The following is a 21,303-nucleotide window of genomic DNA, read 5'->3' as shown; positions in this document are numbered from 1 at the left end:
TCTTGTTTTGGGCTACCTGTGTTTTCTGTTGGGCGCCATCTTTGATTTTATTCACTTCTGTTTGCTTGTATTTCGGCTGGTTTTGGTTCGAATTAACTTAAAATGTCGCATAAAAGACCTTTAAAGCGCAGCATAAATACTTTAGACGATACGAGTGGTGATTATTCTCCCTCGTTGAAGTCATCACTGTCCAAACGTTCAAGAATTGAAGAATACATTGAGCAAACAAAGACACAGGACGGTGAGTCGTCTGTAAGAAGATCATCAAGAGCTCCAAAACCCAAGGTATTCGATGATGATTATACAGACATAAGTGTGCGATCTCCGGGATCTGAACGTGAAATTCCAAAGAAAAAAGAATCAAAGTCTATATCTCGAAACCAAGGAGAAAGGAGAAGTATAGATGATGTTTTGGGCATTGTTGATGATGAAGATTCATCAGCTTCTACAAAAAGAAGGTCCTCGCGAGTTCCAAAACCAAAATTGTTTGACGAAGACTACGTTGAAACCGCAAGTTTTAGGGGAATTGATGACAAGAAAGAGAAAAATATGTCTGTTGCCACAGAAATTAGGGTTTCACGAGATTCGCCAAAAGATAGCACCTTCCAAAAAGGGTCAGCAAAGTTTAAAAAGACTGGTAGTAGTAGTAAACGTGGAAAGGCTAACGCTACTGCTACGCCAGGACAGGGAAAGCCCAGCATACAGCATAATAGTCCCTTAGAACTGCAATCACAGCAAGCCATGAAGGGGAATGAAGGACTAGGGGCTTGGTATTCACCAAAAGTAAGAACTTCATCAAGGACCCCTGTGCCTAAGAAAACCTTTACCCTCATTGATGAAAGCCCTGTCTCTAGACTCGGAGAAAGCCTGTTTGATGGAGGAGACTTGTATGTGGATGTCATGACACAGGAACCCCATGTAGCAAAACAGAGCAAAAAGATGAGCTTAGGTCATAGTGATTCTAGTTCTGCATCTGGTGAAATAATTGATATAATTGGTACCTCGCCTGTTAGTAGCAAAATGAAATGGACTTCCAAGGACACTGGTTCTGATGGAGGGAAGAATAAGAAGTCCAAGAAATCCAAGAAAGCATTAGATTCTCCCACAGTTCTTAAGAATATTGTGACTGCAGATGTTCCAAAGAAGAGTGAAACAAATAAGAAAGAAAGTGAAATGAGAAGTGAAACCAAAGAAAAGGTAAAAAAAGTGTCTTCTAAAGCTGCAAAGAAAACTAGTGATAGTAAGGTCGATTCAAAAAAACGTACTGCAAAGAGCAAAACCAATGATAGCAGTGAAGACATGGTTAATGTGGTTGGTGTACAGCAGGTAGCAGTGAAAAAGAAAACAAAAAAGAAAAAATTGGAATTTGAGCAAAGTGGATTGTCACATGTATCTTCTGAGGGTACGAAAAGTACAGCAAGTTTGAGTTCATCAGCTAGTGAACATGGAAAAAAGACCTCAAAACACTCAAAGCCAAAGCACAAGAATGAACCACATAGTGAAGTGAAGGACGAAGACCATCATATTATCCTGAAAGTACACCTTCCACACGGCGAAGCACCGCACCATTCTCATCACTCTCATTCTCATAAAAAACATAAACACAAACATTCCACCTCAGAAAGCAAAAGTGAAAGTAGTAGTGAGACTAAGATAAAGAAACAAAAATTATCACTTGAGTTAGAAGGATCAACCTCTGAAGACAAACACAAGAAAAAACTGTCAATCAAATTTAAGGGTCTGTCAAGCAGCACACCAGGTGTTGAATTCCAAGGAGCTGAAAAAACAGTTGAAAAGGAAGTTAAGAAAAATAAAGATGCGGACAATGCAATAAAAAAGAAAAAATCTAAGAATCCATTACCTGATAAACCTCTAATAGCTACTGGGTCAGATGAAAAAGAACATGTTAAAGTGGTGATTAAGAAGAATAAGAAGGATGTGAAAGTTTTAACAGATGAAGATAAGAAAACCACCCAAAAAATAACTACGATGAAAGATGTTAAAGAGAAGGCAAAGGAAGATAAAGCTCATGACAAAGCTGAAACTCCTATCAAAACCACTCCTAAGAAGAAAGCTAAGGCTGGCGAATCTCCAAAATCAGCAGATAAGGAAGTAAGTGCAGTATGTAAGCAAGAGGGTGGGTTAAATATTTGACTGTTTTTCATATTTAAGGAAGTAAGTGCTGTATGTAAGCAACAGGTTAGGTTAAATATTTGACTGTTTTATATTTAAGGAAGTAAGTGCTGTATGTAAGCAACAGGGTAGGTTAAATATTTGACTGTTTTTCATATTTAAGGAAGTAAGTGCTGTATGTAAGCAACAGGGTAGGTTAAATATTTGACTGTTTTATATTTAAGGAAGTAAGTGCTGTATGTACACGTAAGCAACAGGGTGGATTAAATATTTGACAGTTTTATATTTAAGGAAGTAAGTGCAGGATGTAAGCAGCAGGGTAGGTTAAATATTTGACTGTTTTATATTTAAGGAAGTAAGTGCTGTATGTAAGCAACAGGGTGGGTTAAATATTTGACTGTTTTTTATATTTAAGGAAGTAAGTGCTGTATGTAAGCAACAGGGTGGGTTAAATATTTGACTTTTTTATATTTAAGGAAGTAAGTGCTGTATGTAAGCAACAGGGTGGGTTAAATATTTGACTTTTTTATATTTAAGGAAGTAAGTGCTGTGTGTAAGTAACAGGGTGGGTTAAATATTTGACTGTTTTTTATATTTAAGGAAGTAAGTGCTGTGTGTAAGAAACAGGGTGGGTTAAATATTTGACTGTTTTTTATATTTAAGGAAGTAAGTGGTGTATGTAAGCAATAGGATGGGTTAAATATTTGACTGTTTTTTATTTTTTAAGGAAGTAGGTGCTGTGTGTAAGCAATACGGTGGGTTAAATATTTGACTTTTTTATATTTAAGGAAGTAAGTGGTGTATGTAAGCAAGAGGGTGGGTTAAATATTTGGCTGTTTTTTGTATATTTTATTTTTCATTTGAAATATTCACTCTTTTTTCATTTCAAGTATGACATGTAAAACCTTTCATAGGGTGGCAAAGTACATGTATAAAATGGAAGTGTGGGATTCTAAAGGGGAAGGAAAGCTTTTAATACTCTACTCTTAGTAATTTTGTTTATGTGAGGTGGGGATCCCCCTATTCTTCCCAACAAACACACACAAGCTCAGAGTAATGTTTTCGCTGTCCCAGGTTTGGATCCAGAAATTAACTTAAAATTTGTTTTGGTAATTTTTGTGTGTGTTGACATGTGTTTTTATTTTTAGGTAATTAAAACTATATGTTTTTTATTATTTTTATTAATTCTAGAAACGCAAAATAGTCTCTGGCTATCTCCTATTCTGTAAGAAAGAAAGATCTCGAATATATGAAGCTAACCCTGGTCTTGGTAAGGCAATCAAATTAAAGCTTTTTTTAAAATCAAATCAAATAAATGAAGTTGATCAAAATTCAAACTTTACATCTGAAGACAATTGTACACTGTACTTTATATAAGTTCAGTGGCGGATCCAGAATGATTTCAAGGGGGGTGGCTGTTATTAGAAAAGCATTACATAGCATCCTTTTTAGGTTTTGCCTCATCATTTATTCTTGTCAATCCACCTTCCTGGATCCACCCTTGAAGTTCCAAATTATTGAATAAACTTTTTTCCATTTTGGTTTGGAACAGAGTTTGCACAGATAAGTCAGAAAGTAGGAGAAGCCTGGAAAAGCTTACCAGAATCTACTAAGCAGGTACTGTAAAGTGAGAATGACCAACTGTACCATTAATTTAGAGAAAAAACATCCCATGTTTTTCCACAGGCAACCCAAGCTCACTACATTTATAAGAGAATGTATGTATGGGGATTTAGAATATGCCAAATTTTATTTACAAAAACGTGAATAAAACTTTTTTGACTAACCTGTTGTGTCATTTTGTTTATTTTGAACTTCTGTATGCAGTTTCAGCAAGTTTTGAAGGGTGTTTAAGAAAAAAACATCCATCACTAAGAAAAATATTCTAAATCTATTATAAATGTAGTGAGCTTGGGTTGCCTGTGGTTTTTCTACCCACAAAATGACAAATATTGACAATATGTGTTATGGAGGAAGGAAGGAATGAATGAATGCTGCCTATTGTATTTTGAAACAGTATATAATATATGCTACTATGTTGCTTGGAAACTATAACATTTTTTGCTTTCATTTTAAAAGTGGTGCTAACATACTTATTCTTTTAAAGTTGATTTTTTGCTTAAGATCATCAGTAGTCATCAGTGAATTATTGAAACCATCTACTGTATATAAGCATTTCATATGCAGGTGTTTTGTCACTCTCCATTCAGTACCAAGGGCAGATAAAGGAGAATGGGAAAGGGAGTGGGGGGGAGGGGGGGTGACCATTGTGAAGTACCTGACATCAATGATACAGAAAACCCATAAAAGGCAGGGAAATGTTGACAACCATTTGGTCTCAAATTCACAGAAGTTAAGTTAGAGATCTTATAAGCCTGAGTGAAAGTCTCTGCAAAACTTATTTTTCAGTTACAAACATATTTTATATTAAATACTTGTGCAAAAGGAGGGAAAGAAGTCATCGCCTCACCAACCCTGTCTGACTTCCTAATCCTGACTTAAATAGACTTAAATAGTTTTCTTTCGTGATCAAGCCTGCAGGGATAGCGTAAGCAGTAAACAACCAGAAAGAGACTAACCATTAATTTCACCTACAGGAATGGAAAGCAAAAGCTGATGATATCAAAAAGAGTTATTTGGCAGTCCCCAAGGATGAAACTGCAAAGCCTGGACCAGATGCATTAGATATGGCAGCTCATCTCAAACTACTTGGGGAATCCCTTAGTGTTATAGGGCTCAGTCTAATGGCACAGGTATGGCTGTGGTGTCTCATAATATCCGACAATCCCTTAGTGTAATAGGGGTTAGTCTAAGGGCACAGGTATGGGTGCGGTGTCTCGTATTATCCAGACAATCCCTTAGTGTTATAGGGGTCAGTCTAAAGGCACAGGTATGGGTGCGGTGTCTCGTATTATCCAGACAATCCCTTAGTGTTATAGGGGTCAGTCTAAAGGCACAGGTATGGGTGCGGTGTCTCGTATTATCCAGACAATCCCTTAGTGTTATAGGGGTTAGTCTAAAGGCACAGGTATGGGTGCGGTGTCTCGTATTATCCAGACAATCCCTTAGTGTTATAGGGGTCAGTCTCATGGCACAGGTATGGGTGCAGTGTCTTGTATTATCCAGACAATCCCTTAGTGTTATAGGGCACAGTCTAATGGCACAGGTATGGGTGTGGTGCCTTGTATTATCCAGACAATCCCTTTATGTCATAGGCGTCAGTCTAATGGAACAGGCATGGGTTAGGTGTTATAGGGGTCAGTCTCATGGCACAGGTATGGGTGCAGTGTCTGGTATTATCCAGACAATCCCTTAGTGTTATAGGGCACAGTCTAATGGCACAGGTATGGGTGTGGTGCCTTGTATTATCCAGACAATCCCTTTATGTCATAGGGGTCAGTCTAATGGAACAGGCATGGGTTAGGTGTCTTGTATTATCTAGACAATCCCTTTATGTCATAGGGTACTGTCTAATGGCACAGGTATGGGTGTGGTGTCTTGTATTATCCAGACAATCCCTTTATGTCATAGGGTACTGTCTAATGGCACAGGTATGGGTGTAAGATTAAGAATTTCCGCAGACTAGAGGCCCCGCAGGCGCCATAAATATTTAACATCAAGAATCAGTCGAGCGTGCATCATTAACTTGTAAGTAGTTTTCTTTTTTTTTCTTTTTCCTTTTTAATTTGCCCCTTTTTGTGAAGCTTATTAATTATAAGTTGTTTGTTGTAGCGAATCGTACAATCTTCCGTGTAATTGTCGAACAATTGTCAAGCTGGAGCTAATAAATACGTATGTTGGAGTCAATGTGTACGAAGGCTCGACTATTTATGTAGTTGGAGACTACATTCATTCGAAGTTAATGTCATTTATCATTGACTTTGGTTATCGAAATCGCCGAAATTATCTAAACTAGAAGATGTACGACCAGGATGGAAGAAATTTGGATGAATTTGGTGAAGATTTAAGAGAGAGATTTGAGAGAGTAAAATCAGTCCACGAGCAAGTACATGAAGAATCGCACGTGCGACACAGGGAGCCCAACCAGAAATTCCAAGAAATTAAGGGAGCAATGTCAGCAAAACCAAGCGTAGAGAATGGTGGAAAAAAGGTGACATGGCCATCATTAACGCAAGATTTAGTTGGTTTTGGTGCTGAACAACGAGAGCCCGATGTTAGAAGATCTTCGAGAGTTAGAGAACCAAAGAAATTTGGCGAAGAAGAAGTCAGAGCCGAACGAGCGATTCGGTATAGACGTAGTAGATCAGGATATCTTGGAGAGCTGAGGAAGAATTGGAACAGAGTACAAGAATTGATGAAGAGCCCTGAAGTCGACGTGGTAACACTAGAAGATAGTGTCCAAAAGTACAATGAAGCGTTCAGGAAGTTTGTCGATGCCCACGAGATATGTATGGAGATTGAAGATGACGAAGAGAGGAGAACACTGTTAATGGATAGTTATGAAAACCAGAGAGACATGAAGTGGCAGATAGAAAACTTGTTGAATGAGTGGAGAGCCAACAAGCAAAGACCAAAGTCCCCATCCGAATCTGGATTCAGTCGTGCTTCTAGTTCGTCTAGTATAAAAGAGAAAACGAAATTTATGGAAGAAGCGAGACTTAGAGTAAATGCGCTGAAGCAGAAACAAGATTTAGATCGCCAAATGGAGCAGATAGAGAAGCAAAAGGCAGAACTTAGCAGAAAAATCGATCTGATAGACGCGGAAACCCAGGCGAAGCAGGCTGCTCTAGAATTGATGCTAGAACAATACGTTACGGAAGAAAACGTTGAACATTCCCGTTGGGAAAGCGAGAACCACATTGAGATTACGCCCCAGTTCAGCCGCCCACGGCCTCAATCCCCATTGAAAAGAGATGACCAGTATTCCAAGAAAACTTTCGTACCTGTAGTGACTAGTGAATTCGCGATGAAAGGTACGCACATGCAGGTTCCTGATCTACTTCCATCGTGTCACCACACCATTCCCAGTGTTTATACTAATTGTTGTTATACGAGCCCGAAAATGGCGTCGACACCCGTTACCCTTACAGAGAAACTCACTAGCTCGCCGCAAGTGAGCCAAGGGATGGCGCTGAGAGCATCGGCGTCGCCGTATGTTCCAGCTGTTCAAAATCCAACGCCGACAGAGTTTCGTCCCTCGTATACCCCTCCATCACTACCCAGAGAAAGTTCCATGGTAGACGCTTGGACGACGATAGCGCAAGCAATCAAACAAGGTCCGTCCCTACCGAAAGTGGAATTAATGAAGTTTAGTGGAGACCCCCTGGAGTACGCAGAGTTCGTTACGAATTTCAAGGATAACATCGAAAGTCAAGTGTCGGACGAGTCGCAGAGACTTACCCGTTTACTAGCACAATGCGTAGGAAAGGCGAAGGAAGCAATTAGAAGCTGCGTGAACCTCCCGGTATGCGAAAGATACGTTCAAGCGTGGCGAACTCTACATCAGAACTTTGGACAGCCGCACATGGTAGCTGAATCTCACGTCAGGAGACTGAAAGAGATTCTGATCAGAAGAGCTGACGCTAGCAGCCTGATGGAGTTCGCGAGGAAGCTGGAAGACGCAAGGAGAGTGCTTACTAACATGGGTTTCAGTTATTCAAGTCGCTTGGACAACGAAGAGACCATAGTCATGCTGATGAGAAAACTGCCAGACGAAGGCTTAAAGAGGAAATGGGCCGACAAAGCTGGAGATCTTATCAAGATAAAGGGCAGAGCTGAGTATGCAGACTTCGTCCAGTTCGTTAAGAATACAGCGGACAGAATTAACAACAGATACGGACAGGAACTAAGGGTGACTTCCTCGACGACAGAAAAGGAAAGAAGAGATCCAAAGAAAGAAAGATCTGACCAAAGATATAAAGTCACGACCTTAGCAGCCGTTCAAAGAGATCAGAGCCAATGCCCATCTGCGATCGCTCACAAATGCCCACAATGTTCAGGACCTCACGGAGTTTGGAGATGCTGGAAATTCAAAAGTTCTTCTCTAAAAGATCGTCTTAAGACGGTGAAGCAACACGGTCTTTGCAGAGCCTGCCTTGAAGAAGGACACTGCGCCAAGTCGTGTACAAAGGGATTCAAGTGTAGAATCTCAGGATGCGGTAAGGAGCATCACTACTTGATTCACATCGAAGACAGCGAAGGAGATTGCGTGAAAGACAACAGCAATTCAACTCGGAAGAGCGTCGAAAGAAATGTACAAGTAAGAGAGGCGACATCAGGGAGTCAGGAAAGAACAAACTCAGTAAAGACAACTAGTCAGTCAACGCCTTCGACCGTCTGCCCAAATGCTATAGCAGTAGAGCCAAGTGATCCCGTCACAGTCAGCGCACTAGAAGTTTGCAGACCGAAAGTATGCTTCAAGGTTGTACCTGTCAAGGTCAGCACCCCTCAGAGTGACAAGCAGATCATCACATATGCATTCTTTGACAGTGGTTCGGACGCAACCCTCTGTATGGAGAGCTTAATAGACGAATTAGAGATCAAAACCAAGAGGCAAGCAAGATTTACGATGTCTACCGTCAATTCGCAGGAAAGGAAATGCGGATATGAAATAGACTTAAAAGTAGAATCTTTGGCTGGAGACGCACACTTCCGTTTAGAGAACGTACTGACCACGAGACATCTTCCTGTTCTGCCGAAGCATGTGGCGACCAATGAAGAAATAAAGAAATGGCCGCACCTTAAAGATCTTACCCTAAGAGAAATCGACAGAAGAAGGGTAACCATCCTCATCGGTAGCGACCGTCCAGATATTATAGAGAAAGAACTGGATAGAAGAGAAGGTGGTAAGGGAGAGCCTTTTGCGGTGAAAACCCCCTTCGGTTGGACTGTCTATGGACCTATAGTAGAATCTACAGAAAGTCAAGTGAATGTGAGTCTTACTAGCACCGAACACGAGAAGCTAAACCTTCAAATAGAACGCATGTATAACGACGAGTTCGGGAACTCTTATAATGACGCAGATGAAGGTATGTCCATCGAAGACCACAGAGCGAAAGATATTATGGACAAATCAGTAAAGTTAATTGACGGACATTATCAATTAAGACTTCCATTTCGTCAAGATCGCCCGATTCTTCCAGATAGCCGAGCGACCGCGGAAAGGAGATTAGAATGGTTGAAGAAAAGGATGCAGAAAGATGAAAAATTTAAAGAGAAGTACAATCAAGTCATGGAAAAGTACAAAAGTGAAGGTTCTTCGAGGGAAGTGCTGGAAGAGGAACTCCATAACCTGAAACCAGTATGGTACTTGCCTCACCATGCAGTTTGGCATCCAAGGAAACCAGAGGAACCGCGAGTAGTGTTCGATTGCGCCGCCAAGAGTGGAGGTACTTCGTTGAATGAACAGTTACTTCAAGGACAAGAGAATACAAGTCCGTTGATTGAAGTAATCCTAAGATTCAGAGTGAACGAAGTTGCTGTGGCAGCAGATATTAAGAGAATGTTTCATCAAGTCCACGTAGTGCCAGAGGACCGCGGCGCATTGTGTTACCTATGGTGGCCAAACGGAGATTTAACTAAAGAACCCAAAGTTCACCAAATGCTCGTACATATATTTGGTGCAACATCATCGCCGAGCATCGCTGGTTATGCACTGAGAAGAACCGCAAAGGACAACGAGCACGACTTCATGCCAGAGACCATCGATGCTGTGTATAAAGATTTTTACGTTGACGACTTGTTGAAATCGTTTGCTGATGTTGATCGAGCTATACGAGTGAGCAAGCAGTTACAGACCTTGCTAGCTAGAGGAGGATTCAAGTTAACAAAGTGGATGTCCAGTCATCGCGAAGTTTTGTCAGAATATCCAGTAGAGGAACGCGCACCAGCGATCAAGGACTTAGATTTAGCGTCAGAAAGTCTACCTGTAGATAGAGCCCTGGGAATCCACTGGGACGTAGAACAAGATACCTTTAACTTAGTTACGAGTAGCAAGGCACATCCGGAGAATCGAAAGGGCGCCCTGTCATCAGTTGCAACTATTTATGATCCCCTCGGGTTTGCAAGCCCTCTTCTCCTACCTGGTAGAGAAATAAATCAAGAACTTTGCCATAGGAGATATGACTGGGACGAGAATCTCCCACCAGATATACTTGCCAGTTGGATAGAATGGAAAAAAGGACTTGCAAGTTTGAAAGATCTAAGTATTCCACGTTGCTTCAAACCAAAGAACTTTGGTACTGTAGTGAGGGCGGAGCTCCACCATTTTGCTGACGCTTCACAAGAACATGGTTACGGAACGGTTTCCTACCTGAGACTGATAAACGAAAGAGGTCAGATTCATTGTAGCTTTGTGATGGGAAAGTCTCGTGTTAGACCTTTGAAGAGCACAATGACCGTACCCAAGCTGGAACTTACAGCCGCAACCCTGCTTGTTCAGATGAATAAGTTGATTGTCAGAGCGTTGCAAAGAAGACTCAGGATCGACAACGTCAGTTATTGGACAGATTCTATTATCGTTCTTAGATACATCTTCAACGAAGTGAGAAGATTTACCACCTTCGTCGCAAATCGTGTTGCCATTATTCGACAAGAATCGGTTCCAGAACAGTGGAAACACGTAAGATCCGAGCTTAATCCAGCTGATTATGCTTCAAGAGGGATCAAGGCAACAGAATCAAGAAAGCTGCAGATATGGAGACAAGGACCAGAGTTTTTGTGGACGGAAGAAGAAGAATGGCCTCCACAGCCACCAGAGATATCGGCAACATTGTCAGAAACGGATGAAGGAGTTAAGAAGGAGAAAGTGACAGTCGGAGCAACGACGCTGCAGAAGGACTTTTGGGACTCACTGTTTCGCAAGTACTCGACCTGGAACAGGCTAAGAAGAGCAGTTGCATGGCTCATCAGAGCTGTTCGTAAGTTGATTGAAGCTTGGCCGCGTAAAGCTGAGCGCGACAGCGCCAAGAGCTTGCGACCCAGTCAGGAGACCTTGTCAGTTTCGGAAGTTGAAACAGCGGAGAGAAGAATCGCGAGATTCATCCAGAAGGAGTCGTTCTTAAATACTCAAGACAGTGAAGTAGGAATCTTGAGCAAGGAAGTTAAAGAACGATTCATCCACCTGAAGCCAATTTTAGAAGACGGAGTGATTCGGGTAGGAGGGAGATTAGATCGTTCACATCTGTCCTATGATGCGAAGCATCCCATCATCTTGCCTGGAAAACATCCAGTAACAGAGCTGATAATACGTCATTATCACTATCGCAATGGTCACGTTGGAACCAATCAAGTATTAGCCGAGATACGACAACGTTTTTGGATAATAAGTGGAGTGTCGTCGGTTGGAAGAGTCTTACGCAAGTGCCACGAATGCAGGCGTCAGAATGCTAGGATGGGAGAACAGATTACAGCTCCACTACCTGAAGTGAGATCGTCTTCGGACGGACAAGAACTAGTCTATCCGTTTGCCGCAGTCGGCTTAGACTACTTTGGACCGCTGTACGTCAAAATTGGACCAAATACAAGATCCAAGAGAGATCCTGCCTTGAACAAGCGATACGGTTGCATATTCACGTGCCTAAGGTACAGAGCAGTCCACATCGAGGTGGCACAAGACTTATCTACTGATAGTTTTATCAACGCAGTGATACGTTTCGTTAGTAGACGTGGACCCCCAAGAATCATATACAGTGATAACGGCACTAATTTCAAGGGAGCAGAGTTAGACGTCATCAAAGCAATGAAGACGTGGAACCAAGATCGGATACAGAACGAGCTGAATCAAAGAGATGTACAGTGGAAGTTCAATCCTCCCGCAGCGAGTCACCAAGGTGGCGTTTGGGAACGTCTTATCCGATCAGTCAGAAGAATTCTACACTCCATGTTAGGAGAGCGTCTTGTAAATGATGAAACGCTTCACACATTCTTAACAGAAGTAGAGAAGATCATGAATGACAGACCCATAACGAACGTCTCAAGTGATCCCCGAGATTTGGAGGCACTCACACCAAACCACATATTGCTACTCCGCAAGAACACATCCCTACCCCCAGACGAGATAAAGGATGTCGACAAATATAAAGCAAGATGGAAGCACGCCCACCTGTTAGCAAACGAGTTCTGGCAGCGATGGACAAAAGAATACCTGCCGATGCTGCAAGAGCGACAGAAATGGCTACGAGAAAAAGCTAATTTCAAGGTTGGCGACTTAGTCCTCTTAGCAGACAAGAATACCCCAAGAGGTCAATGGCCAAAGGCATTGATTCAACAGACAATGCCGGATAACGACGGAGTTGTAAGACAAGTGATCGTGAGGACGGCCGATGGAGAGTACCGCCGAGACGTGCGAAAGCTTTGTATGCTAGAAGAAGAATTATTGAAGACCAAGACTGAAGCCGAGGACCAAGCAAGAAGCAGTCCGCAGAAGAAAGAGTAGCCACAAAAGTGAACACGAAGGAATGAAAGCATTCAAGACTTGAACTGTTTATAATTAAGTTACAAGAGACGTTAAAAAGTGTTAAGTAATTTAGTAAATGATTGTGTTTAGATGGGCAGAAAAGACCCAGAATAGTCTTTGGCGGGGGAGCGTGTAAGATTAAGAATTTCCGCAGACTAGAGGCCCCGCAGGCGCCATAAATATTTAACATCAAGAATCAGTCGAGCGTGCATCATTAACTTGTAAGTAGTTTTCTTTTTTTTTCTTTTTCCTTTTTAATTTGCCCCTTTTTGTGAAGCTTATTAATTATAAGTTGTTTGTTGTAGCGAATCGTACAATCTTCCGTGTAATTGTCGAACAATTGTCAAGCTGGAGCTAATAAATACGTATGTTGGAGTCAATGTGTACGAAGGCTCGACTATTTATGTAGTTGGAGACTACAATGGGTGTGGTGTCTTGTATTATCCAGACAATCCCTTTATGTCATAGGGGTCAGTCTAATGGCACAGGTATGGGTGTGGTGTCTTGCATTATCCAGACAATCCCTTTATGTCATAGGGGTCAGTCTAATGGCACAGGTAGGGGTGCAGGGTCTTGCATTATCCAGACAATCCCTTTATGTCATAGGGTACTGTCTAATGGAACAGGCATGGGTTAGGTGTCTTGTATTATCTAGACAATCCCTTTATGTCATAGGGTACTGTCTAATGGCACAGGTATGGGTGTGGTGTCTTGTATTATCCAGACAATCCCTTTATGTCATAGGGTACTGTCTAATGGCACAGGTATGGGTGTGGTGTCTTGTATTATCCAGACAATCCCTTTATGTCATAGGGTACTGTCTAATGGCACAGGTATGGGTGTGGTGTCTTGTATTATCCAGACAATCCCTTTATGTCATAGGGGTCAGTCTAATGGAACAGGTATGAGTGCAGGGTCTTGTATTGTCCAGGCAATCCCTCAGTGTTGTACAGTGTAATCCAGAAATTGTTTAAATTGATTATTATAAATATTTTCCCCAGAAAGAAACCGAGGTCCATGGTTCTTTGTCAGTCCTTTTGGATTCCATTTTATGTGCTATTTGTCCTTTGACGTTCTTGACATCGCATATTCCAGGAATTTCTGGTATTTCTAAGGAGAAACAGGTTAGTATCTTGAGGAACGTAACTGGATTTATTTGTTCTGTAAGCTTGAAATTCTTGTTGGTTGTTGTGTACATAACATTTACATGTTTTTTTCTGTATTTTCTAGACACAGATACTTGATGACCTGGCTTACACTATGCCTGGCCTTGGATAAATCAACAAGAGTTCATGCTACTTTGATTCAAGTCACATGGCATCTAGGTCCTACACTAGCACTGATCAATTTGACCACCCAGTATCTGGTCAAGTATAGTATGTGTAATAAGGTCCCACACTATATGTAGAAGCATTGATCAGCCTGACAACCCAGTATCTGGTCATGTATAGTATGTGTAATGAGGTTCCACACTATATGTAGAAGCACTGGTCAGCCTGACCACCCTCTATCTGGTCATGTATAGTATGTGTAATGAGGTCCCACACTATATATAGAAGCACTGATCAGCCTGACCACCTAGTATCTGGTCATGTATAGTATGTGTAATGAGGTCCCACACTATATGTAGAAGCATTGATCAGCCTGACCACCCAGTATCTGGTCATGTATAGTATGTGTAATGAGGTCCTACACTATATGTAGAAGCACTGATCAGCCTGACCACCCAGTATCTGGTCATGTATAGTATGTGTAATGAGGTCCCACACTATATGTAGAAGCACTGATCAGCCTGACCACCCAGTATCTGGTCATGTATAGTATGTGTAATGAGGTCCTACACTATATGTAGAAGCACTGGTCAACCTGACCACCCAGTATCTGGTCATGTATAGTATGTGTAATGAGGTCCTACACTATATGTAGAAGCACTGGTCAGCCTGACCACCCAGTATCTGGTCATGTATAGTATGTGTAATGAGGTCCCACACTATATGTAGAAGCACTGATCAGCCGGACATTTCTTCACGCGTCTACGAAATGAATTTTGCCATGACCGGATCAACTCACTGTCTTTTCGTGGTATATCCGGCTGACTATCTTACCATCATCGCCCTCCCCTGACTTATACTTAGTGTTCCGAGATTTTTATTCTACAGTATTTAAGAAATATATCATGTTTGACAACTTGTTTTAATGATAATTTTAGAATGTAAATATTATGAGAATTACCATAGACTACTTGACAAGCGAATATCAGTGATTTTTTAATTAAACATAAATGGAATCTGCCGCCGTTGCGTCGTCTTTAAATCAGTAAACAATACATCAATTTTCTTCCGGCATTATCGATAGGTCATTTACAGATGTGAATAGCACGCGCAGAATTGTCGTCCCGACGAAGTGGACGTGAATCGAGGCTTTTCTATGACATTCCATATGCACGTGCCCTTGAAAAAAACCTGTTTTCCGACAATTCTGGAAACCACCTTAATCCTGTTTTGTCGCGAAGACAAATTGCTCGGTTGCGCGCTTGCTACTGAGAATTTCGGTAATTAATGTCAATTGAGAGTTTTAGATTTACGTTCACGGCAAACGTGAAACGTCAGTTGACCAGTAAAAAATTCTTTTAAATTACTGAAAAAGAATCGCAAAAAAGTCCAAGTAGTAGAAAAACAAAAGAGTATTTGCGCTTGGTGAGAAGGTTTGCAAGAGGTAAATTAAAATACAGGAAAACTATGAAAACGTGGTCACGTTTGCCGTTTGCGGGGGAAAAAAAAAAGTCAATCTAAAACTCTCTAATAGCATCAGGTTTACCGCTAACTGCTAGGGATAAAGCCCAGAAACACGCTCGCAAACACGTAGAAACACTCAACAAATGAAATTCAATATGGCGGCTCTTGCAGCAACAACGGAAAACGCCTGTGGTCCATCTGCAGCTTGAGGTTTGCGGGACTGTCGAGAACGTCCACCCTCGGTTTCTACACCTTACACTAACAATGATAAATGGTTAGTCTGAGGTGTAGACATGCAAACCTTATTTTGTTTTTATTTCATTTCATCAATAAGTAATAGTTAACCTATGCAGTAATAATATAATATTTCAACATCAAAATTTATATTTATTTCTGTTCTGATCTGCTTCTTCTCGTTCTTCTATTCCATCTTCTTTTTCGATTCATCCCAGTCGATTCCATCATATTTCAATCTTTTTCAGCATTCCAACTACGGTTCCAATCTTTTTTTACTTCTAATTTTTTTTTTTTTTTTTTTTTTTTCTTACTTTTCTCTTTTTCTTCCGTAATTCCTTTCTGTTCCGTTCGGCATTCGTACACAGTGGCTATTCGTACGGTAAACGTACGCCGACTTGCAATTTCTATTCGTACGGATATTTAAATACCTTGCTATTGTTTTAGATATGGCGAAAATCGGAAAGCACCGCAGCGAATTCAGTTCTTGGCTGAGTGGTTAGGGTTAGGGTTTGGATAGGCATTGTAATCATCAGTTGGTGAAAAAATTGCCCAGTTCGAATCTTGCCTGCCATTGAATTTTTTTTCTAAGTGAGGAGAACCAAAATCCTCGAAAAGCTTAGAACTTAAGTCCCACATTATTTAAGAATCCGTACGAATAGAAATTGCAAGTCGGCGTACGGTTACCGTACGAATAGCCACTGCCTCATTTCTATTATGTCTGTTACATCTCACTTTCAAGTGAAATCATTAAACCTAACCTGTGTGAAATAGACCTTAGACTGATGCACATTAGTAGACCCTAAATCCATTGATTTTTTTTTTTTTTTTTTGTGTCTATTATATTGGATTGTTATACGTTGACTAAAATTTTTTATTTCACGGGTTAAATGCCTTCAATCCATTTTCTTTCTCTTTTTTTTTTTTTTTTTTTTTTTTTTTTTTTTTTTCTCCTTCTATGCTGACTGCGTCAAAATAGCCCGGCAACATACTATCAAGACATAAAAACAAAAAGATAAAATCGATTGTTTTTTATACATTCTTTATTGGCAAGCAATGTTGTCTCTTGTGGTTACTGGAGACCTTCAGGGTGTTTCTTTTAAACTCTCTCTACGCAACACGTTCAACAAAACCCCTTAATACTATATATTCTTTTAAAGGTCACATAACAAAGATTTTAAAAAGAATATTATTTGAAAGCGATTTTCTAATTTGAATTTTTTTTTTTTTTTTTTTTTTTTTTTTTTTTTTTTTTTTTTTTTTTTTTTGTTTTTGTTGATATTTTGAGTATTTCGTCTTTTATGCGGTAAAACTTCAACCGACATTGAAATTTTTCGACATTCCGACTTTAAAATTCAATATCTTTTTAAGCAAAAAGAAACAAAATAACAAAAGCCCTTGGACAAGATCCAGAGACCGGTTTTACCAAAGGCAACTCGTGAGAGACTAAAGCTAACCAAGCGCTTCGAGACTTAGCCTATCTGCTAGAACTTTCGTATTAATCCGACAAATTTGGTTACGTTGTGTGCTTTAATATCAACTTTTGTTTTAAAGCTATAAACATTCATCAAAAATAATCAGAACCTTACTGATTAAATTTTTTCTACTTCATTTCCTGAAAGCTGTTTAAAGAACACTTTTAAACGTCATTATCTTCAACTTTATTCAGATGTTATGTCAGAATTAAACATTTTCCCCTGCCACCACTTGAATATTAATATCTAGTAAGACTCTGCAGTTCAATATCTAAGACTATAGTATGACAACCTGTGAATGAAATAACGGCGTGAAAGACCTACAATTTTTAAAGAATTACTGTTGAATCATTCGTTCGATTTGTTTTTCGTCCTCGTTATTGTTGTTTTAAACTGTCATCAAGCATAATCACGACTTCCACACTGATCTATTATCTGTTGCTTTTAGTTTTCCTTAATTTTCATTTCTCGTTTAGGGTTTTCTAATTCCTGTTTTATCGGGACAAGATATCAAAACAAGCAATATGCTTTGAATATTGACAAAAGAAAGAAGAATTCCAATATGTTAAAAATTACAGATATGGTTTAAATGAAAATGAAAATGAAATCTTAATGCTGTTATGGCGAGTTGATATAAAAGAGACGTCTGTACTGGCTGGATGTTGTCACCAATGCAAGTTATTCACCTGCCTCTAAAGGAAAGTCCCTTTTTTATCGGACACGTGATTCTATTGTGCCAAATTTAGTGCATTTCGGCTAGCATTTTATTTTTGTCGTTCGCAGTAAACCGCAGTGTTTCTGGCTGCATTTACGACTGTGGTTTATAGACTTTTACGAGAAAGTTTTCTTTTTCTTTTCCTAGTTCTGCGGACTCAGTAGATGCGAGATGCACGCTGAAATTTGATTTTTCGCTGTCGTCAATCAAAATTGCTGAGTCGGTACCTCAGTTTATATTCTCGACTGGGGGCAGTGAAAAACTAATTTTACAGCAAGCCATTGAAACTGATGTCGGAGATCGCGGAATATCGATAACCGCAGTAAAATGACCAGATAAAGTCGTCACTTTACATCGGCGGTCCATTCTGACTCAGTAAACTATTTCCTCATTCAGCTCAATAGTGGCTGCGCATAGCCAGTTGATCATGAAATTCCAGTTTGAACTTAATAATGTTATATTTCATTGTGGTTGGAATTTTTCAGAGGTACGGTCGACCATGCTAGGCTCTGAATTTTATTCTAGTCCATTCTAGTCTAGTCTACTATGGCCCGGCCTTAGTGTATTTCACTGTTATTCACACACATCTCTATCGTAATCTACTGGGGAAATCCCCATACTATAGCAAGTCAGGTTGATTTGGCTCCATATCTAGAAGTAGTTTAGATTAATATAACCCAATCTAATATTAGTGTTTCAGTAGGACTTCTCAGTGTTTCAGTAGGACTTCTCAACCCTAAGGAACACTGTTTTCTTGGCATAAGATGCTATCTAGCTCCAGTTCAAACAGGAGTGTCAGTGCTTGGTGTATAGTCAGTTTGGTAGATGCATGACGTGCGGTTATAATCATCCCGTTTGAACAACGTCGACCTCGCAGCTATCTTGAAATCTTCTTTAAGGAAAGTGTAAAGCAGAGGATTAACGAGTGCAGATATAAACCTTAGGAACATCAAGAAGACTTCGACTTGCACTGGATAAGTGAATTGATCGCTGCCTATGTCCTCTCTTATCCCATCCATAAAGTACGAGAACCAGCAGCAAATGAAGGTAAGAATCATACAGCCAAAGATAGTCACAGCCTTTCTTTCTACCTTTCTTTTGCGCAAGCTAGTGGATCTTTCCACAGGGCTGTTCAGTCTTTGGATGATTTTCAACTGATGTCTCAATGCTACAAAAATGCGCAAGTAGCTGTAAGCAATGATGGCTAAAGGGACTAGAACGATCCCTACCACACAGGATAACCCATAGATGACATCTTCTTTGCGGTTCGCATCACTATCATCACTGGAACTTTGCCAAGCCCTTTGAATGATGGTGACTGTAGCGGATGTGGTCCAGGTTGCGATCAGCACAGCAATCACCCGGTTTATTGTGACTATCGAATTATACTTTAACGCATGTACTATCTGTATATAACGTTCAAGTGTTACTATCAGAAGATGAAGGGCTGTCGATATGGAGATGAAACGAGAGAGCATATCAGAGCCAACACAAATCCCTCTGTAGTCCAGTGTTAAAGAGCATGTTATAACTAACGGTATTGACACCAATCCTGTCATCATATCCGACATGGCCAACGAAGCTAGGCAGATGTTCGTAGCGCTTCTCAAATTTGGAGTTTTCGATACCAGATATATCACAAAGGAGTTGATACCAGCTATAAGAAGAGCAAGAATGCCAAGGCACACAAATATAACTATTGATTCTGCATCCATTGCTCTATACATCCACCGTGCTCAACTTTTTGACCCTACTTTGAACGTTTAAATAAATTCATCCGACATATCAGTGTTCTTATCAGGTTGGAGGCGATCCACGAGCCTGCAGGCACAGCCAGTAATTCTAGTCAAAAGATTAAAGCTCTCGTTTGGATGGCGTTGCTATAGCAACTATCAAGATTGCGTCGACGTTAATGAGAGTATTTGTTCAACCATTCCCTTTTATAACAGCTGTAAATTGAATGCGATGCCAACCTAAAAGTATAAAGAAAGATTGATGTTTAAATACGTTTCATTGATTATATTCTTAAAACGATCAAAAACAAACACTGTCGCTTTATTTGCTGTTCGGAACATTTTGGTCTGAATGAAGAGAAATAAAATAAAAAAACTATGGGAAACTGTCAGTCGACAATACGAATCGTGTTTTGCATGTTTGTGAATGAATATGGCACTGAGTGATAGCATGCCAGCAAGTGCAAAGGCAAAAGAAATAAGACAATAGTTAGAATATTCAAGAGTGGCGACAAACATGAAGTGAACAACAAATTCAAAGCACTGAACTTCAAAGAAGAAGAAAAGAGATGGAGGAGCGAGGGGACGTTTGTTATATATTTAAAAAAAACAAAAAACAAAAAAAACACGAAAAAAAACCCAGTCCATTTTGGGTGTCATTTAAACTCCCATCTTAATGTTTTCGCTATTTCTCTGTCTTTCTTTCTCTCGTCAGTTTTTCCGTTAATCCGTCATTTTGTTTGTTCTTTCTTTTATTTTTCTTCTTATCTATGTACATACTTTATTTGTCTTTTACTCTTTTTTGTGTGTGTTTCAAGGACTTTCCTTTTGTAAGGAACCAACTGAAGAACAATAAAACAAAACGCTAAACTTCAAGACCAACAATAAAAGCAAATAAATGAAGAAAAACGAATATTGTGATTTTAAGATTATATTACGTTCAAGTATCTTAAGGGTATTCACAGTTTGGCGCCAGAAATGAAATTAGCCGGTCGAGAAGATCGATCTTTATTTAGAGAACGCGCTTTCGATATGAAATAGATTTTTTATGTAAGGTGTAAATGGAAGTAGATTGGACGGTGCGGGGCTGAATATGTACATAGACGAGAGAAATTAAAACAGTTGGGCAAATATATAGACAGCAGAGAATATAGAAGTTCCTTCCTTTGACGGCAAATACTGACTCCTTGAGACATAATAATAATATATTTTAACATTATAGAAAACGGCCGTGAGTTTTTCGTAACCGTTAAACCAGAAGTAGATTCCGCGATATCGATATCTCCAAAATGACTCCGGCCGTAACTAGTTGACATTTATGAGTTCTCATTTTGTAGTTCTTGCCGCTGCCTATTGACTTTATACCGGCGATGCACTGCCAGGACTGATCTTATCGTTTCTGCTTCAGCTTAGCAGTATATCAACTAGAAATAATGCTGAACACCAAATTAACTAGATTTGTGAGGGCCAACGCATTGATAAATCTGTAGTCCTGTAATTTTACTCAGAAATCCAATTTTGTTTAGTCAAGGATCGGGTGTTTACCTACGTAGAGCGGGAACAAAATAAACTTTCAAGGACTCAGTTGCATTGAGACGATCACTAGACTGAAACACCTGCCTCGTACCAAACGAATAATATTCATTGTCGTTACCTTTTGCCATCAAAGCTCTATCGGACAACCAAGCTCTACGAATGAATTTATACTAGAAGATAAAGAACTGAATCTAAAACTTGAAAACATCTAATGAATAAGGCCAATGTATCTGAACTGACCTACGATGCAATGACCATTCGGATCACAGTAAATTATTCTAATGCAGTGAATTTTGTATTAACGGCGTAATAATGAAGTCTTAAT

General features: G+C 39.9%; 3 protein-coding genes across 5 annotated transcripts; 2 read left to right on the top strand and 1 right to left on the bottom strand.

Moving 5' to 3' along the window:
* The first annotated feature begins 34 nt into the window (after window positions 1–34).
* Window positions 35–14,843, top strand: LOC116303660 (uncharacterized). 3 transcript variants are annotated; one of them, XM_031713242.2, is made up of 6 exons: window positions 35–2,112; window positions 3,325–3,403; window positions 3,686–3,750; window positions 4,731–4,886; window positions 13,552–13,674; window positions 13,781–14,843. In XM_031713242.2, exons 1-6 carry the CDS (start codon window positions 103–105, stop codon window positions 13,826–13,828), a joined length of 2,481 nt encoding a protein of 826 aa, XP_031569102.2. In that variant the 5' UTR covers window positions 35–102; the 3' UTR covers window positions 13,829–14,843. The 3 variants fall into 3 exon arrangements, with proteins under 3 accessions (XP_031569102.2, XP_088891057.1, XP_088891051.1); XM_089034931.1 differs by lacking the exons at window positions 13,552–13,674; window positions 13,781–14,843 and adding an exon at window positions 5,665–5,944; XM_089034925.1 differs by lacking the exons at window positions 13,552–13,674; window positions 13,781–14,843 and adding an exon at window positions 5,596–5,944.
* Window positions 6,053–12,934, top strand: LOC148913676 (uncharacterized). The gene is made up of 2 exons (XM_089034870.1): window positions 6,053–12,771; window positions 12,856–12,934. The coding sequence occupies exon 1, from the start codon at window positions 6,053–6,055 to the stop codon at window positions 12,527–12,529; it is 6,477 nt and encodes a 2,158-aa protein (XP_088890996.1). The 3' UTR covers window positions 12,530–12,771; window positions 12,856–12,934.
* Window positions 14,844–16,819: 1,976 nt separating the features above from the next.
* On the bottom strand, window positions 16,820–21,228 carry LOC116303659 (histamine H2 receptor). Its single transcript, XM_031713241.2, has 2 exons — window positions 21,097–21,228; window positions 16,820–19,682 (listed from the first exon to the last, which is right to left on the bottom strand). Exon 2 carries the CDS (start codon window positions 19,434–19,436, stop codon window positions 18,492–18,494), a length of 945 nt encoding a protein of 314 aa, XP_031569101.2. The 5' UTR covers window positions 19,437–19,682; window positions 21,097–21,228; the 3' UTR covers window positions 16,820–18,491.
* Window positions 21,229–21,303: the final 75 nt, after the last annotated feature.

This window comes from Actinia tenebrosa, unplaced genomic scaffold (assembly GCF_029948245.1).
Source record: "Actinia tenebrosa isolate PJP-AT-01 unplaced genomic scaffold, QUT_ActTen_1.0 PGA_scaffold0__85_contigs__length_37466705, whole genome shotgun sequence".
Lineage (NCBI taxonomy): Eukaryota > Metazoa > Cnidaria > Anthozoa > Actiniaria > Actiniidae > Actinia > Actinia tenebrosa.
This window is presented reverse-complemented; position numbering and strand designations above follow the sequence as displayed.

What these genes read in the sequence shown, in the direction of transcription:
- LOC116303660 (XM_031713242.2), top strand. Translation starts at nt 103, where the DNA reads ATGTCGCATAAAAGACCTTTAAAGCGCAGCATAAATACTTTAGACGAT. An exon ending in TGAAGCTAACCCTGGTCTTG is followed by an intron (nt 3,404 to 3,685) that starts GTAAGGCAATCA and finishes GGTTTGGAACAG; the next exon opens with AGTTTGCACAGATAAGTCAG. An exon ending in TACCAGAATCTACTAAGCAG is followed by an intron (nt 3,751 to 4,730) that starts GTACTGTAAAGT and finishes TTTCACCTACAG; the next exon opens with GAATGGAAAGCAAAAGCTGA.
- LOC148913676 (XM_089034870.1), top strand. Translation starts at nt 6,053, where the DNA reads ATGTACGACCAGGATGGAAGAAATTTGGATGAATTTGGTGAAGATTTA.
- LOC116303659 (XM_031713241.2), bottom strand. Translation starts at nt 19,436, where the DNA reads ATGTATAGAGCAATGGATGCAGAATCAATAGTTATATTTGTGTGCCTT.